The sequence below is a fragment of the Leuciscus leuciscus genome (genome assembly GCF_965113295.1).
Source record: "Leuciscus leuciscus genome assembly, chromosome: 18".
NCBI lineage: Eukaryota > Metazoa > Chordata > Actinopteri > Cypriniformes > Leuciscidae > Leuciscus > Leuciscus leuciscus.
In genome coordinates this window covers 6,221,116-6,240,411 of record NC_138742.1, presented here as the reverse complement: position 1 = coordinate 6,240,411, position 19,296 = coordinate 6,221,116, and the positions used below count along the sequence as shown (strand labels likewise).

General features: G+C 38.4%; 1 protein-coding gene across 1 annotated transcript in view; it reads right to left on the bottom strand.

Annotated features, from left to right (window-relative positions):
* Positions 1 to 4,234: 4,234 nt before the first annotated feature.
* The window catches only part of LOC309480267 (uncharacterized protein), a 36,656-nt gene continuing 21,594 nt past the window's right edge, over positions 4,235 to 19,296 (bottom strand). The window contains exons 7-13 of the mRNA XM_082144679.1: positions 18,139 to 18,534; positions 13,991 to 14,170; positions 5,501 to 5,649; positions 5,296 to 5,371; positions 5,099 to 5,208; positions 4,718 to 4,809; positions 4,235 to 4,597 (exon numbers count right to left, since the gene is read on the bottom strand). Of these exons, the coding sequence (XP_082000805.1) occupies positions 4,362 to 4,597; positions 4,718 to 4,809; positions 5,099 to 5,208; positions 5,296 to 5,371; positions 5,501 to 5,649; positions 13,991 to 14,170; positions 18,139 to 18,534 (1,239 nt within the window). The 3' untranslated portion in view covers positions 4,235 to 4,361. The remainder of the gene's footprint in view (positions 4,598 to 4,717; positions 4,810 to 5,098; positions 5,209 to 5,295; positions 5,372 to 5,500; positions 5,650 to 13,990; positions 14,171 to 18,138; positions 18,535 to 19,296) is intronic.

The window sequence follows — 19,296 nt, the reverse complement described above, 5'->3', positions numbered from 1 at the left end:
GCTTTGTGGACCTTTACAACAGTCTGAACTGAAGCTCTCAAAGATTAGCTTTAAAACTGATGGTCTTTGTCTCAGATTTGCAATGGTGTCGTTCAATGTAAAACGTTCTTGAGATTGTAAGGATTTGCTTTATTTGCTCTGTTGGACACATTTTATTTGTCACTTTATGGCCATTTTTAGAGACCAAGATAAAAATATTATAAAAAAAGAAGAAAATCTATTTATAAAATATAAATATTTAACATGGTTTATTTGTAAAAAAGCTCATAGCTCATTAAAATGTAATGTGATGAATAATGTGCAAAAATTAAATGAATGTTTTATTTACAGTAAAATAAATTATGTGTATTCAGCTTATATGTATTATACTCTAACCATAGTTTTATCAATCTAAAACCTTCAGTATTCTGTTTATTACAGTATGGGAACATGCAGCATATTGAATCATTTTTGTTTTGTGAGAAGGACTCTATGATATTATGATATCATATATCATATATTATAATATGATATGTAGGCCTATGATATTTCTGTTCTGTGTTGAACAGATTTTACCTCTGAAAACAGAGTGACCTTTTTATCATCTTTTCTTTAAATGTCAAGGAATCATCACAGCATTGGACATAAGGAGCATTCAACTGAATATTTCACTTTCTGCTTGCTTTGACTTCGTCCTGCTTGATTTCCAGGTTTGAAGAGTTCTCCGTCTTCATTTGCTAGCGTATAATCCAGCATCAAAGCGATGTAATGTGGCTCAGATGTGTGGGTGTTTGTGTCTGGCTTACGGTAGTCATGACGGATGTGGACGAGCTAAAGCTCTCTGGCCCAGTGGAAGGCCATAATGCAGCAGGTCGAGACTTCATCTTGAGGTCCATTAATCTGAACATCAGGCTTGTAGACCCGTGGAGACGCCACTGGATCATACAGTCTGAAGCCGGCAGTGTGTGAGAGAGAGTCCAAGAATGACTGAGTGGGAGAGTTAAGGGAAAAATATTAAGAAGGGCAGAAGAAGAAAAGGAAAGTTCATCAGAAAAGAACTGAAAGCCAGGAGCCAAACAATACAGCTCTGAGATAAATTCATTCAAACTCTGATTTTAAACTAAAAGTTTAAGAAATTTTAAACTAACAAATATAGGTTTACAAAACAAACAAACAAATAATTATAAATAAATATTTTTAAATGAATAAATAATTTAAATAAATAGTAATAAAACACATGATTTAAATGAATAAATACATAATTAAATGAATAAAAAAAAAATAATTTAAATACATTTTTTAGATAAATTATTTTATACAAACAAACAATTTTACATATTAAATACTTATATTTAAACATGTAAATAAATAAATTAAAAAATATATATATATAAATTATAAACAAATCATTTAAATAAGTAAACAATTCTGTAAATAATTAATAAATATGAAGATAGATAGAAAGATAGATAGATGATAGATAGATATAGATTGATAGATAGATAGATAGATAGATAGATAGATAGATAGATAGATAGATAGATAGATAGATAGATAGATAGAAATGCACTATAGATAGATAGAAATGTACGATAGATAGATAGATAGTTAGATAGATAGTTAGATAGATAGATAGATAGATAGATAGATAGATAGATAGATAGATAGATAGATAGATACATTTTTTTATTCCTTTACTGTGTTTGTAAAAAAAAAAAATGTAAAAAAACTCTACAAAACAGAAGGCACAACATAAACTCTGTTTGCTTTAGCAATTAAGCTTGTTTGTTTTGTCAGAAAGTCAAGGTGGCTTTGACTCACTCGAGTGAATCACACTCGGGACGGATAAACGCACGACATAACGATCAAAAAGTTCAAGTGATGTTTGCTGAAAATCCCATCAGATGGATGTAATCCCGTCCTTTATTTGCGGCACAGACGATCTGTCAGTGAGATCTTGACATTTGCTTTACAAATATTAATCAGGTTGATATGAGGAACGATGTCTAGTGCTGGATTCCAGTTTGAGTGTTTGTCCATGTGTTTTAATCATATTAGGCTACGCTGAATGAATAGAAATGAATAGCTAAGGCACTTGATTTATTCCGAAACACGTCAAAGCAGACGCACGTCTTCAAATTTGCATTTATTTATTTTTACTTATTTAGTAGGCTATTCTGTGTCTCTAAAACTGATCGTGTCTGTATACTGTATATGTTTTATTTTATAAAATATTTCTTTATCATATATTGAGAACCAATCATGTTGTACAATCAATATGTGGTGTAGTTTCAACATCTACCAGCAGGAGGAACCTAGACAGCGCTAATCACGCTTGAGTCGAGAGACGGTTGACCCTTTTCACAGACGTGATGACGCGTTTTAACTGTCATCGTAAATCCTGCAAGATTTTTTATTTTTTTTATTTGCACATTTATAACACTGTAGGCCTACTTATTACCGTTGTATCAAATTACAAAATAAATAGTTAACTTTGCTGTGAGGGTTTTTCTACAGCAGCTCTGGGAGTGATGGTAAAATTGACATCTTTCACTCTTCTGACTACCGTTATCAATATATATCTCTATTTTTTTCTCTTTTTGAAAGCTCTAAAAACATATTTTCGAGATTTTTGTTTTGTTTTTGTCGCTATTTTAGAAAATTGGAACCCAAACAATACATATTTAATGTAGTCTGTCATTCGCGCTATAAATTTCCCCAACTACGACGACTTCCGCTTGAGAAATGTGAAAAGGTTTAAACGGTCACACCAATTAAATATGTTGTGATGTAGTAGCCTATTTATCATTCAAACAGGAGGTCGATGCAAGATAGGCCTATAAAAAATTAAATTGCCAAAGGCCTTTGACATCACGATCCAGCAGAACTTGGCTACCCTTGACAACTTGTCATATATAGACAAAAACAAAGGATTTGCCACCACCAGTTTCACCGACGACTGCAGACCTTCAAGAACCGGAGGATGATGAAGAAAAACGTGAACCTGTCTTTGTTTTGGGGAAGGTACAATGTATTCAAGCCAAGATGACATTAATAAAGAGGCACATTATTTGCTATTTACTTATAGCCTACACGTTATTCTAGTGAGTATTGGACAAATAATGTTATACAATCTAGAGTCCAAGGCTTTTTTGGGGGTGTTTTCCATGAGCTGTGAATATAAAATAGGTTTATCTAGGTTACTAAAAGTGAATTTTTGATAGTTCACTATCATATAAATGACCCCAAAGCTAATAGACATGGACTAAATGCGACTAATCTCCCTTTTTAATTTCATTGGTCTTTGAAAATTGTGCAAAATTCGCTTAAAATCCATTAAAACAGAAATATGTCAACACCTTTGAGTTATACTGCCATCTTGTGATGTCTGTTGAGCTCAACATGGAACATCATCATCATCATCATCATCTGTGAATTATGATTGATGGAGATGATCAGTAACTGTTATTAGTGGTCAGTGATCCGTCATGTGACTGCATAGAAGTTGTCACATCCAAAATAAGAACAACAGTGGATATTTGACCATATATTAGAGAAAATGACCACCATAGGTCATTTTAAATAGGATAAATCATTTAAAAGAAAAAAAAATGGAGTAAAAAAAACGCTTTTTTGCCAGCTTTTGAATTTTTAACACTATATATGATGTTTAGCCTACGTATAAAAATATATATACTCTACATACAATACATGCAAGTACTTGTACATTGTAATAATTCTCATTGTTCATTAAAACTAATACTATACTGTCAATAAAAAGGCTTCACAAATTCAAACCATGAAAATATTTTCCAGCTAAAGTGACACATCTTGCAGTAAACTTGAGGAGACATTGAGATGAACAGATGATCTAAATCTAATCTTATAGAAGCTTGTTTCTGCCATGGAATAAAAAATATTCGGACCTTTTTTTTTTTTTTTTTTTGCAGTTGCGAGTTTATATCTCACAATTCTGAGATATATGAAAAAAAAAAGTTTTCATTTCACTATATAAAAACCTGAAATAAAGCAAGAGTTTAAATTCAAAGAGGTGTTTCTCAAACACCTTAATTTACTTTATGTCTTAGTTTTCTGTTTTCTACCATGTTTTGGATAATAATGCTACTGCCGTCCTAATCGAAGCCTTTGGTGATTTTGAGTCAGGAGTTTCATTGGGAGATATTTTTTCTTGTTTTAAGAAAAAAAAGAGACTCAATATCTAAAGTCATTTTGCTTCTTAAGTAACTATCTTGATTTAAGAACGTTTAGATATTTTTTATTGAAAAACAATACAAAAATACTGAGGAGGACAATCATTTTTCAGTTCACACACATCTTGTGCGTCTCGTCAGGTTATGAAGGGTCTCATCCACTCCAGACCCTCACAAAACAAGCACCATCCCGATGAGCATCAGTAGATGAGATGAGATGCTTGCCATTTTGGATCCATGATTCTTGTTTATTTTTTCCATGCCGGTCTCATTTACTTTAACAGGCCTGTGTGTGGGCTCTCTGGGAACATCGACGGGCTCCGTGGTCCAGTGGGAACGCTCAGGTAAGACAGTCGGATCTTTAGTGACGTCCGGCTCCTCAGATGGATGGAAGAGATTCTCACGCACTGTGAGGAAAAGAGAGATTGAGAGGAGGGTGTACAGCAAAAATAAGCATTTAGTTATTCATGGTGATTTAGTTCATGTTGGCTTTAAGTTGATTTGCACTGATGAAGTTTTCACATTACCGCAGATGTTCTCCTCACACACTGGCAGATTATCTGGACACTTTGAGCACGGCTCTCCAGACACGTATGGATTTTCTCCATCAAAATTTCCTCTGAAATGAAGAATGGATTTAAAAGATATTTCACTTTATTATGTAAAAGGTATGGTTTAAATATCTTTATATAAGCTTAAACAGCTAAAAATTCATTTCTCATCATTTCTTAATTTCCTCAACAACATCTTATATATATATATATATATATATATGTAAAATGTTTGTATATGAACTCATATGATGTTAAGTTATGACAATAAATATTGTAAAACTCCATGTTCTAGAATGAACACACTTTCTAGAACACTGAGCTCATGTTCAGTTTGGATTATTGAAACACACTTACGGAGGATAGTAATCACAGACGAGAAGAGTGGCCTTCTCGAAACCTAGACCCTCAACAGTGTCACAGAAGTGTGAAGCACAGCCGATTGTATTGCTGTTCGCCCACACCATCTGTAAAAACAACAGAAACGCATCGTCACATCTGCATATTCATACTGTGAAAACCAATCAAACGCACAGAGTGGAAACGGTGCTTACCTGAGTGTAATGGCCACACATTTTGTCTTCAGTACAGAACTTCTTTTCATAGTCATAATCCACATTTTCTCCAAACCTGTGGTGCAAAGAAATGAGTTGCATTACTGCTCATAGATAATATTTCTGCATATCACAGATTATATTATTTTAGTCATCAGTCATTCATTCAATCTCATTTAGGTTTTAGTTAAGATAGTTTTCATACCATCTAACCGTTGCTTTGGTTGCATTAAAAGGTCCAGTGCTGACAAAGAGATTTTCGCCCAAAGTGAGTTTCAGAAGTTCAGGGTTGTGTTCCCAGATGCATTTTGTTGCGTAAGCTTCCGCAACCACACGCAGTGTCTCGTTCCACACCTTAAACGACAGAAACAAGTTTGATGATGTTATTTGACTTCGACGTTTGTTAGTTTTGTGACAGCAGAACAATTTATTTACTTAACTCTTAAATAAACCAATGTTGTTTTACATTATTATAATTATGTAAAATGATAATTTAGGTAATTAACAGTGAGCGAATCTTGCAAAGCCTGGACATATTTCATGCTAAGATCCAAAATAAGGACATTATATAAATATTCAGGGCCTAAAACTAACTTTTTGCCATACCTGCCAATGGCTGGCGACTTAAGAAAACGTCTAGGTTACGACTGTAACCTCTGTTCCCTGAGTACAGCAAACGAGAATATGCGTTGATGACGCTATGGGGAACGACTCCGCGTGAACCGGTGTCTGAAACGCTTATCTAATCACGGCAATCATATTGGCCGGTGACAGCCTATGACATCACTAAAGTGCGACCCGGAAGTATATAAGGGGAGCCTGGGAGCCTGGAGAACATGTCAACAACTAATCGTATGAAGGGACTGTTCAGCAGGCATCCCGAGGCATGGCGAAAAGACGTAGTGTCTCATTCCCTGTTCTCAGGGAACAGAAGTTACAGTCGTAACCTAGACGTTCCCTTTCAAAAGGGAACTTGCACTGTTTCGATGACGCTATGGGGAACGATATACCAACACCACCATGCTGAGGGGTGTGCATGCCAAATTATGGCTGTGACAAAAACGTCAAAAAAAAAAATAGCAGTTTCACTGAAATGCCAAAAAACACTCCCCCTTCGGGTCACATACAGGCTGTCAGTGACAGTATTCCCTACGAGCTATAAGCCTCAAAGAGGCCTCCAATACAATAAAGGCCTACCAAGGCTGCTCAAAGGTTTGGAACAAACAGCTTCCGTGGAAGGGGTTCCTTTATGGCCAGGGAAGGAGTACATGCACTCTAAAATCTATTACTGGGATAAACTTAATTTTATTGGTGAAACATTTTTACACTTAAAAATATTGAGTAAATTTTAAAGCTGTGAAATCAATGAAATATACTGTATGAATTGAGTAAATTCAAGTAAAAAAAATTAAGTAAATCTGAGTAACTGCATCTGGTACATTAACAAATAAAAATGAGTAGAAATAATTTAACATTTAAACATTTAAAAAACAATATTTATGAGTAATATTAACAGTTTTTATTTATGAGTAATATTAACTTTTTTGGATTTCCTCTAAACCTTTGTAAAATAGTAGCCTATTCCATACAACAACCAGTATAGCCTACGTTACATGACTTTGGCCTTTATTGTTGATGAGTACAGCAATACAGCACATTTTACACTGTGTTTAACACATACAATATTGCCTACATTTAAACTCATTAAAAAAAAAAAAACATTTTAGAAGTAAAAATGAAACATTTAAACATTCAGGTAGCCTAATTCAAGTGTAATCAATAGATCTGTTATCCAATTTCCACCGGATCAGTGCTGGTTCTCGAGCCGGAGACGGACTCGCGCTCAGCGGGTGAACTTTGAACTTCATACCGCCGTCCTGCGTTTCACTCACAGCCGAAAGATACTGCGAGCGACTGACTCCATAACCTGCCAATAAACAAACAGTGCACAGTTCTGAGTACATTTTATCATCCAAATTAATTATATTCATTATTATTAGGAATAAAGTCGTGCGTTTATGCAAGGCGTTTAAGACAGGCGCGACTCTCGTTTAGGTGTCGAATTACGCCTCTGTATGTTGTTTTGCATGAAATAAAATGATTTAAAGCACAGTAATGATTTTATAGATAAAAATAAAATATACACAAACCTGAATTTCACAGAGGAAATGCACCAAATCTGCGACGCTGAGAAGAGGACTGTTGTTCTGGACTGGAGAGTTCAAACAGCCCGCGCTCACTCAACCAACCAACCGTCGAGTTGTTGTCACGTCAGAGGGTGGGGAAGGGGTGCATTGTTTTAATTGAGTAAACTTACTCAATTTCTTAAGAGTGTTAAATATATTAATAATATTGATTTGAATTAAGTAATTATTTTTGTTTCTTGAAACAGATCAGTTTAATTCAACATTCTCAAATATTTTGATAGAAATGTCACAAATATATTAAGTATATTATAAAGAAATAATTGGTTTGTAAAATACTAAATCATTTTATTGAAAATAACTTAAATATATCTGTAAATTTTAGATCAAATTAACTGTTGGATTTTTACTCAATTATTTTGGTATGTTTAACTCAAACAATCAAGTAAACAATATTCAGAGATTTGATTAAGTTAATAAAGTAAAAAAATTCTGTAATATTTACTAAGCCACAGAATTATTTTTTACAGTGTGGCAAAGGAGTCCCGTCCAGTCACTTTCTGAGGGGGACATTTACATTTATTCATTTAGCTGACGCTTTTATCCAAAGCGACTTACAATTGCTATATATGTCAGAGGTCGCACGCCTCTGGAGCAACTTGGGGTTAAGTGTCTTGCTCAGGGACACATTGGTGTCTCACAGTGGATTCGAACCCGGGTCTCTCACACCAAAGACATGTGTCTTATCCATTGCACCACCACCCCTATATATTCATAAAGTCAACCCCATATGCCACCAGGGAGGATGACCTGGTCTAATTTACTGACCTAGTCTTGCCAACAACCTGTCTGTTTCCTAAACAGAGTCTCTGACATATTTTGCCTCACTTGTGGAGGCATCCGATAGGGAGGACTGCAGATAGTGGCAGTAATCACTCACAGACCGGATCATAGAGACGGGCATCCTGGAGAGTAGAACTCAGCATAGCGCTTTCTAACCCTGGCAACCGAGGGGAGTAACTATACTCGATCCTAGATCTACACAGTGCTTCAGGGCCCTGTGGAGGCTGGGCACTCTGAAAGGGACCCTAATAAGGGGAGCGCCTCCAGCTCTAAGGTTTACGTTGCCATCAGGTAGTGTACTCAGCAGAAGTGTTATCGACCCTTTAAAGATAGGGGAGTACAATTTTATGCTCCCGGACTATCGGGGAGGCCTACTGTAAGGCCTACAGCTTCGAAGGTCACGGACGTCAGCCAGGGCATTGCTTTGTTCTCTATACAGAGTCTCTGACATAATTTGCATCACTAGTGGAGGCATCCGATAGGGCGGACTGCAGATAGTGGCAGTAATCACTCACAGACCGGACCATAGAGATGGGCACCTGGAGAGTAGAACTCAGCATAGCGCTTTCTAACCCTTGCAAAAGAGGGGAGTAACTCTACTCTATCCTGGATCTACACTCAGTGCTTCAAAAGAGGGACCCTAATAAGGGGATCGCATCCAGCTCTGGGGTTTACATTGCCAACAGACAGTGCACTCAACAGAAGTGCTATTGACCCTTTAAAGCTAGGGGAGTACAGTCTTACGCCACCGGGACTATCGAGGAGGCCTACTGTAAGGCCTACAGCTTCGAATGTCACAGGCGTCATCCTGGGCAGTGCTTCAGCTCTACGGGAGCATACTCAACCATCCCAAATGGGAAGGAGTGTGTCTCTACCTGAGCCTGGGTGGTGAAGGGTGATATCATACAAGCTATGGGTAGCAAAGTACTCTAAATACTGCCCTAACAAGGGGAGTACTATCAGCATGACTCTGAGGAATGTATCAGGGTCGAGGCCTATTATCTTGTTTTTACAAGACAGATTTTACATTCTCTACTAAACCCAAGGAAATGGAGGACACAGTAAGTGGCCAACGACATTCAACCTTATGACTTGAATTATTTTATTCAAGGGGCTCAGTGGAAAAATCCTTTTTCAATATTAAGGCCTAGCTGGATAAACTAGCTACAATACTCAGCTCTAAAGGGTTGGAGGCCTGAGTATACTGCTTCTTACTTTCTAGAGAACAAGGCCTGAGGTATCTGCATGGGAGGCTTTTTGAAGATAGCCTGCTACCTATGCTGCTATCTACCCTGTAACAGCACTACCATTTTACACCTAGTGCAAAAGGCAGGCCTTGGCAAGACGACTTTTGTAGTAAGAGGAGGCCAGTACTAGGAAAAACTGAATTTACAGGAATAAATCCCCCGATGAGCTCTAGATCTAAGGAACCTACACTCAGATACTGAGAGGCTCAAGGTGAAAATGCTTAGCAGACCGCCACCATTTTCCTAGTTAGTAAGCCTAAGCCAGATATCGAGGTGGCCCCGTGAGGGCCGACACATGAATATTATATATATGCTATAATCTCAAAGCGACTCTCAAAGTGAGAGGAGACCTGCTGCTCTATTATAAGGTGGCTATCAAGGTGGCCCGCCGAGGGCCAATTGTTTGACTCCTCTATCTGGAGCTTGACAGAGCGGCGGCCTCAGTAGAATAACTCCCGCTAGGGAGGAAGCCATCTTACACAGAATGTCTGTTTGATGCTCAGATGAACGGTGGCAAATGAAATAAACAGTGCTTTTCTGGTAGGTCTATAGAATTAGGATACTGTCACTTTAAGACTTAATGCATGGATCCAATATACTGATATACTGCACATGCATTTTCTCTCTCTACTGTTTACTTTCACTTAAGACATAGCTGACCATGTTTACTAGGATACTCGTCGAGACGGGCATTTTTTGACCAAATTTTGCGTGAATTTGTCCATTCAAGTGCAAGACATTATATAACATTCACATTCCTCAGCATGACACACACACACACACACACACACACACACACACACACACACACACACACACACACACACACACACACACACACACACACACACACACACACACACACACACACACACACACACACACACACACACACACACACACACACACACACACACACACACACACACACACACACACACACACACACACACACACACACACACGTTGTGCATAGAGGTGTCAAAAGTATTCACATTCATTACTCAGGTAGAAGTATAGATACTAGGGTTTAAAAAGACTTCTGTAGAAGTTGAAGTATCAACACACACACACACACACACACACACACACACACACACGTTGTGCATAGAGGTGTCAAAAGTATTCACATTCATTACTCAGGTAGAAGTATAGATACTAGGGTTTAAAAAGACTTCTGTAGAAGTTGAAGTATCAACACAAACTTTTTACTCAAGTCAAAGTGTAAAAGTACTGGTTTTAAAACTACTTAAAGTATGAAAGTAAAAGTAATGTAAGGGGGAAAAAAAATGCTATTGAGGACAAAAGCTTAGACCGCCCACAGGGGCCTATAGTGCACTACCCCACCTCCTCAAAAAAAGGCCATAATGACTGTAATGTTATATTAAAATGTTAATGTTGCAAAATTTGGGATGCACTAGGCTACCTGTTTCAGCCGCATATATGCCCATTGAAAATTAATGCATTTTAGTACAATGCAAATACATTAAAGAACCATATATGTGTACTACTGAGCATTAACATGTTTCATGTAGCGGAAGATATGACGACTAGTTGCCTATAAATATTGTTGTAATGGTGCACAGTGTTTCCAGATTGGGACGGTGATTTCCAGCCCAAAAGCTCACCAAAACCTGCCCACTCCAAGAAAAAAAAAAAAAACGCCCAAAATTTTACTGCCAAAATAATGTGATATAATTATTACTATGTCATTCAAGGTTGATAAAGCACCATTTTTATGTCCTTAAAACAAAATAACGATGATAAAATACAAAATAAATCAATTTTCCAGGAAAAAAGATCAAAACAGGGATAAAATTAAGGAGAATTTGCAAATATGACTAAAATGTCCAGGTGGACACTGTCAAAACGGCAATTAGGAAATTAACGGATGACTTTAACCCTCGGAACACATTGCAGAACATAATGCAGAATTTAGCAGTCAAAAATTGATTCATCGTTGATTCAAACCTTTTTCAGCAGCTGTCAGGGACAAGTAGAGTGCATGCAGTCTGGACGGTGTAAAAGTTGCAGATGTCATGTCAGGCTATTAGTGTGCACATGACCATGGACAGGAGTCGTCCCATATTGGATTTCAATTCAAGTCATTCAAACTGTGCTCTCCTCTCAGAGTTATATTCACCATCGAGTCATCTCCCACCACATGTGTACTATTTTTAGAGTTGCTCACTATCTCACTCTTTACTGTAGATACAACTTACTGTATAGTATGTCACTTTGGCATTAGCGATCACTTGAATATACAGCTAAAACTTAACGCACTAAATCGCGTCTGCCTGCTGATCGCTGATTGGCTAAAAGTGCGTGCTCGGTGACGTCAACATCAACGTTAGCTGACTCTGCATGGGCATGTGTGTTTAGTAATGTCATGATGACTACATGCATACTTTAGTTTAGTTTTTTTCAACCAATTAGACATTAAAATGTAGATGTTTGAAAACCCCAAACTGATCCCAAACCAGCCCAAATTTTGTCCACCAGCCCTAACCCTTTTTTTACCCGCACAAATCAAATTCAAAAAGCGGGAACCCGCCCAATCTGGCAACACTGGTGCAAAAAGTCAAACTTTAGAGGCAGACGATAGGAAAAAGCAATAGGGTGTCGGAATGGTATACGTTTATACTTCTCATCCAACCACAATCAAATTCACTCTCTCCGGATGGCGCGATTTATATTATTTTATATATTTTTTTTAACGATGACAAGCCGGAATGAAACCAAGCTGAAATGAAATATGAGTAACAAGGATATTTTTTAAATGTAAGGAGTATAAAGTACAGATAATTGCGTGAAAATGTAAGGAGTAGAAGTGAAAAGTTTGCTGAAAAATAATTACTCCAGTAAAGTATAGATACCCAAAATGTCTACTTAGGTAAGGTTACAAAGTATTTGTACTTCGTTACTTGACACCTTTGGTTGTGCAACGGTATTTCATGCATCCACATGACACAGAAGTTGAGGCATGTTTCACACAGCAACAATGCTTCTTCTTAAAGGGACATTTTAAATACTAACATTGATAGGCTACTAAATGACTTTATGCTGAGTGATTAATTTAATACTTTTGGGCCAGTTGTTCAAAAAGTTTAATCTGGATCAGAATGATCTGGATTCGGAAATCCCATGTTTTGCTACCCAGGATCAGGTAATCCATCTTACTTTTGTGCTGGTTTTTCAGAGCAAAATTGGATTGGATCACCCTGATCTGGATGTAAACTTTTTCCGATTACCAAATCTGGATTACTGGTGCTCTACGGAACCCCCAAAGGGACATGGTCATGTAAAAAATATGAGATCAAAAAAAATATAAAAAAATATTTCAATGCTTTTGCGTTCTCATTTTTTTCTTTTTCTCAAAAGTTTCGTATAGCGTTCAACAAAAAAAACGTTGTGTTCGCTTGCAAAGATCTTTTGACGGGTTCATCTCTTATGATTGTGCCAATGTAGTTTAGAAACAGTGATAAAACACTTTGAATTAAATATAATATTTTTGTTTGATTTTTACAGCTGTTTGGGGATTATTTAATGGCGCCTCAAAATCTCTTTTTTACAGTAGGCTTATGAAAGGCTTAATATGTAGCCTAATGTCTACTTCTAATGTATTACTTTAACAGTTAAGCTAATCAAAAGCAAAATAAAAATATGAGTGTGTGTGTATATTACATGATACAAATGTTGTATTTTTGACCAATTTTAAAGTTTTACTACATTTTCTTCCTGGAATCCACCTTGAAATCCTACCCCCTGTTGGGATCAGGATAATCCTGTTTTTTTGGATCAAAGTTATCCAAATCCTACTGACAAGTTTTGAACAACACAAACTGAAGGTTTGATCCAGATTAAAACTAGGATTGGATTCCATGATCTAATCTGATTTCAGATTCCTTCTTTCCCCTTTGAACAACCCATTTTCAAGATTTGATCCAATCCGATAACCACAATCCGATCAGCTTACCTTTGAACAACTGGCCCATGAGGATCAGTTTTCATTTGGTAAACCACAATCATGATTACTGCATTACTTAGACTCCCTTGTGTTTTGAAGTTAATTGTGCTAATGAATAAGCATCATGACACAATTACCATGAATATTAATGTGATAATTGTTGTTTACCGCTGTAATGAGACCATTAAAGATATGATTCCAGTGATTGATGGCAGATGATTAGATGCTTTGACCTCATAAGAGCATCCAGAGACCAAAACATCAACAGTCAGAGATCAACCTCAGACTTCACACACATGTGGTTGGGAAAGTTATTTTCAATGCATCTTGTACACCACCATTTAAAAGTTTGGGGTAAGTAAGATTTTGTTTAAAGTAAATCATTTTTGCATGGACTTTTTGTTCAGTAACTCTTGGAATAATCAGGTTTTCACCACTAGAACCAAAGCGAAATATGTTGTACATGTGTTTCTCTAGTCAGGTGCATCTCTTACCACTTTCTGCATGAAGGCGGCGCTGGGCTGAACCTGAGAGCGAAGCTTGTTGTGCATGTCCACGATGGTTGATTTCTCCTGCTCGGTCAGTTGTCCAGCAGCTAAACTCAGAATCGCCCAGATCCCGGCGCTCCAGAGGGCCACGTCCCAATACATGCTGCCTGTCCGACTGCGAGGACACTAGATCAGCTGGACAAAAACCTCTTCTCTTGTTCTGAGTTGTTCTCCGCTGTCTTTCCCCGTCACTCGCTGTCCTTAATGCCTTCAGAACATGTAAAAGTATATCTCTCAGAGCTGTTAGTGTGTGTAAGTGAGAGAGAAAGTTAGGACAGGACCCCAGAATGAAACTCCCACCCTTTTTATCCTGTACTCAAGCCGCCCCTTAGTCATATTACACATCTCACATGCAGATAAACACACTCCACCGGTTTACTCATAATACTGGGAATACAGTGGTTCTGTCCGGCTGTTCAACAAGTCCAACAAGAGGCACTAGGTCTCCAAGGCGTTGAGAAATAATTGGCTTTTAGTCACAGGCATGTTATAGCAGCTCTGCTTGAGGAATGCCTGAGATAACAGGGATATGATTTGTTTTGTCCTGCCCGTGTTTTCCATGAAAATCTTCTGTACTCATATTACTGAAGTAATTTCCTTTGTACCAGGTTCTGCTCTCTCTGGTGAGGATTCACCCTTATATTAGTGGGTACCTCCCCGCGGAGGGTTACACAAACTCAGATCTCCTTTACTGTAAGTGACGCCAGTGAAATTCTTTCCCGGTTTATAGCTGAGCTGTTAGCTGAGAGGATTATTTCAAAGAAAATGTCTAAATTGTTTAAATTGACAACACAGTTGAGCTGTTCCTTTTGCCCTACAAGTTAAGTAACAACATTTCAAGAACCACATTTTTACATATTCTAGAGTTTTTTTTTTAAATACTTATTTTATTGCATTTTCTTGAACACTTACACAGCAATGTACATCACATGCCTGTAACAACAAATATAATGTACAAAAACAAAACAAACAAACACAGGGGCTCATATTACATGAAAACTACATGCACAAACCTGTCCTGACAGTCTTGTCCATCTTGTCACTGTTTAATGTTTCCTTGTTTGTCTTGTGCCTGAGCGCATGGCTTTGTCTTTGTTGGCCATGTGCTCCTCTTGTCCCACCTCCTCATTTCCAGTTACCACGTCCCCTTGTTTAGTCCACGTCTAATCCTTGTTTCACTAAGGGCCTGTCCCAATACCTCCCCTTCCCCGAAATTTTTGCCCTAACCCTCATTTTTGCGCATTCACGTGTAGGGGTAGGGTGTCCCAAAACTTTAGGGAGCAAGGGGGACTGCTATTCTAACTTAAAAAAAATAAAAAATAAAATAAACCCTCAAAACATAGTGAGGTCCGATACGAGATGAAATTACCCAGGATACCTTGTGAACTCAGCGAGCCGGACACATTATTTAACAAAGATGGCGGGCACCGTTGGAAAGGAACAATTGAATTGTAAGTATATTTTCGCAAATAAGCATGTTAAAAATTTAGAAATATGTTGGAATATGTTAGTTTGATGCACATCCAATGGACTGTTGAGTTTTGAACACTAATGTTAGAAAATATTTCACGAAGCTATCTGACGATGTTCATGATTTCTGCCGAGTGCTTCGAGAGAGTCTGCCCATCAAATATATATCTGAGCTGGGTAGTTAATCTAATTTTATTTTCGATTTTGATTTTGGCTTCCAAGGATTATAAAAAGAAGATATGTGAGGTAAAACTATTAAAAACTATCCGCGTTCGTCTAGCGCATCATCTTTTTCTTCACAGCGCGCTGTCATTTCTCCCTAAACCCAAACTTAACATCAGAATCAGCACTGAGCACAATCGGTGATTGTTGTAAAATGCAGGGTCTGCTGTTTCTAAATTGCAGGATGTGTTTGATAGTAAAAATAGCTGTTAAAAGCACAATGATCCGCGCAAGAGACGTTGTCCCTGTTCCCATGGCGGCGCACGCTCGGAAACGGACTGCAACGGGTCAAGCAAACTATACTTTGGGTTTCGTGTGCAAATACACACAAAACTAAACGATCAAATACACACAAAAATATGGCAAAATGACCGGTTTGGAGATCCACTTAAACACAGTCTATGTTAATAGTTGGGAGAAAATATGTGAATTATTAGATATGCATTCAGTCTTAAAGTGGCGTCTAATAAACCTGCTGATGATTCTACCATTAATGTGAATAAAACAACTAAAGGCAAAGAGAAAATTACTCACAGCTCTTGAATTAATAACTTTAGCTTTAATAAGCATTAATCAATCTATAATAAACTATGCTATGTTATTTTACATTTCATTACTTTATTAGATTTCTAGCATATTATTATGGATACTTATATCCTGATCATAACTGGGATTATGTGCATGTAAACACACTCATCAGATCGTATTGACTATTCAAAAATCCGTCTTGTTCTCTCCTTTTAATTTGCAATTTACTAAGCGGCAACTGGTGTCTTATATTTCAGGGACTGTCGAGCAGACCTTTGGCCTCATCAGGTTCAGGACTGAAAATGAGGATAAGTTCACCAAAAAGAAATTTGCCTCCAAACTGTTATGGGAGTGAGTGACCAGATTGTACAATTCAATAACTGATAACAATATCAATGTCTGATAATGCTCTAGCCCCCAGCTACAATGCATTTCGACACAGCTATTCATCATACATACGTATGTTTATAGGAAAGCAGTGAAAGACCTGGGCCTGGACGGAAAGATTACAGGAGAGAAGGCAGGCAAGAAGTGGGAGAATTTAAAGAAGCGGTACAAGGTAATTCTTTGGATAGAGATCTGTTTCATGTCTTTATCACTTACATCTTACTTTAAATCCTTTACATCAGGGGTGCCCAATCCTACTCCTGCCGATCGACTGTCCTGCACAGTTAATGTCCAACCCTAATCAAACACACCTGCCTTTAATGTTCGTTAATTGGTTGCATCAGGTGTGTTTGATTAGGGTTGGAGATGAACTGTGCAGGACAGTCGATCGGCAGCAGCAGGATTGGGCACCCCTGCTTTACATGATTCAATTTCTCTCTCTCTCTCTCTCTCTCTCTCTCTCTCTCTCTCTCTCCCCTCTCTCCTCTCTCTCTCCTCTCTCTCTCTCTCTCTCTCTCTCGTGTGCTTAGGGATGGGGAAATGAAGCCTCATGAATCACTGAGGCTTTCCCCTGACTGTTCCGGAAAAGATTCAAAGCTTTGAGAGTGTTGAGAACAGCGCTATCTGGTGCTTATTTAAAATAAAGCAGTTAGAAGCTCTGGCAGATGAAGCAACCACAACACACTCCATAGTTTCAATGTTATGTGTACAAATAAAAGCCTTACATGTTTGTGTTTTAATTGTTCATTAAATAAATTCATTTTCTCTCCTCACAAACCCATCAACCAGACTGGGCCAACAATGACTCGTTAAATAAGATCTGGGGTTCGAGCCTTCTGACACCCAAACGCGCATGTGATTGGACAGAAAGTGAGGCTTCATTTGTCGTCGATCACGTGACTCTAGTAAACCAATACACACCCCGATACGGGGCTTCACTAGAAATTGTGTCGCATGTGTGATACGCACATCGAAGCTTCAGTGTCATACGTAACATCACTAGTGTGCATGCGTGCGTGCATGTGTAGTTGTTATTGTAGGACCTAAAACTACCAAACCAACTACGGGCTCAGGTACAGACAACGGTGAAAAAACAGTATCCAATTGGTGGTACTGTGAGGCGACGCATGTCGTTTTGGGGGGAAGGCCAGCGATAGATCCTCCCGTGATTGTGGCCTCTTTCAAGCCGGCAGAGGACCCCACATCATTGTTAATGGTAAGTTGATAGGAGTGGGAACTATCACATTTTCAAAAATAGCCTATACCTGGTGCAATACTGATGCGCACCCATTTCAAAAGTAACTGTTTTTTAAGATGTGTGTGTCGTGTACGGAACCTGGATAGCCTACGAAAATATCCAGGAACTTTCCAGTAGAGTCACAGATGGCTTGCATGTTTATTGAGTAAAACCCTTTGTAGTTTAAATAGTTCAGGCGATGAAGTGATGGGGGCTTGATTCTTATATGACAACCATCAATAGCACCAACAGCTTTGTTGAGGACGGGTGTCCCAGAACACTGGGCAAATCCATCAGCCACAGTGTCCACGTCTGCAGGCTTCGGAAAGGTGATGGCTCTATGGAGATTGTCCCAAATGATCTGTGCCACCTTGTGTATAATCCTGTGAACAGTGGATTTGGGCACACTGAAAACTCGCGACACCACACGATAAGAAAGTCCATGGGCAAGCCAATAGACATAAATCAGGACTTCAAATCCCTTGCCCCAGCCATGCTCCTGCTCTCTCTGCATCAGGCGCTGCAGGGCATGCATGGCCCGCCTACTTAACCTAAAGTCCTGTTTGACCTCTGACTCCACATTAAACCACAGGTGTAGGATGGGCACGTCGATATTCAACCTGCAGAATGTCAATGGACGGTTACTCTGGAAAACAATGAACAACAACCAACATTATTGCATAAGTCATGGCCCAACAAAACACCAGTTTGATCAGTTAGCCTAATAAAAACATGTTTTGCATTACACATTCCACAGTCAGTGTAGATTGGTGACATTTACAACAATAACAATGAATGCAAATGCATGGAGATTTAAATTCTGCAGCCATAAAATGTTTCTCTCCCTAATCTACTGATCTGACTCCAGTCTCTAGAGGCCCAGATAGTGTGTATGTGTGCTTTTGTGTGTTTGTATGTCCCTCCCCCAACTCGAAGGTGTGAATCTTGCTTTCAGTAAACAGCGGTATCTAACCTAAACCTAGAGGTCTCTAATAGCTACACCCCTCCCCCAGAGGTCTGCAGAAAGTTTTGTACACTGGTCTAGCTGGACTTTCTCCTTATGTCACACACAGGAAATGAATACTTATCAAAAACAGTTAAAGGCTACATTGTCTGGCGGACATCTCCACATGGATGAAGGAACATCACCTGCAGCTCAACCTGGCAAAGACTGAGCTTCTCGTCCTCCCTGCCAATCCATCTCTACAGCACGACTTCACCATCCAGCTAGAGTCATCATTAATCACCCCATCAAGATCGGTCAGAAATCTTGGAGTAACGTTTGATGACCAGCTGACCTTCACAGATCACATTTCAAAGACAGCTCGATCATGCAGGTTTGCACTGCACAACATCAGGAAGATCAGGCCTTTCCTAACTGAGCATGCAACACAACTTATCGTCCAGG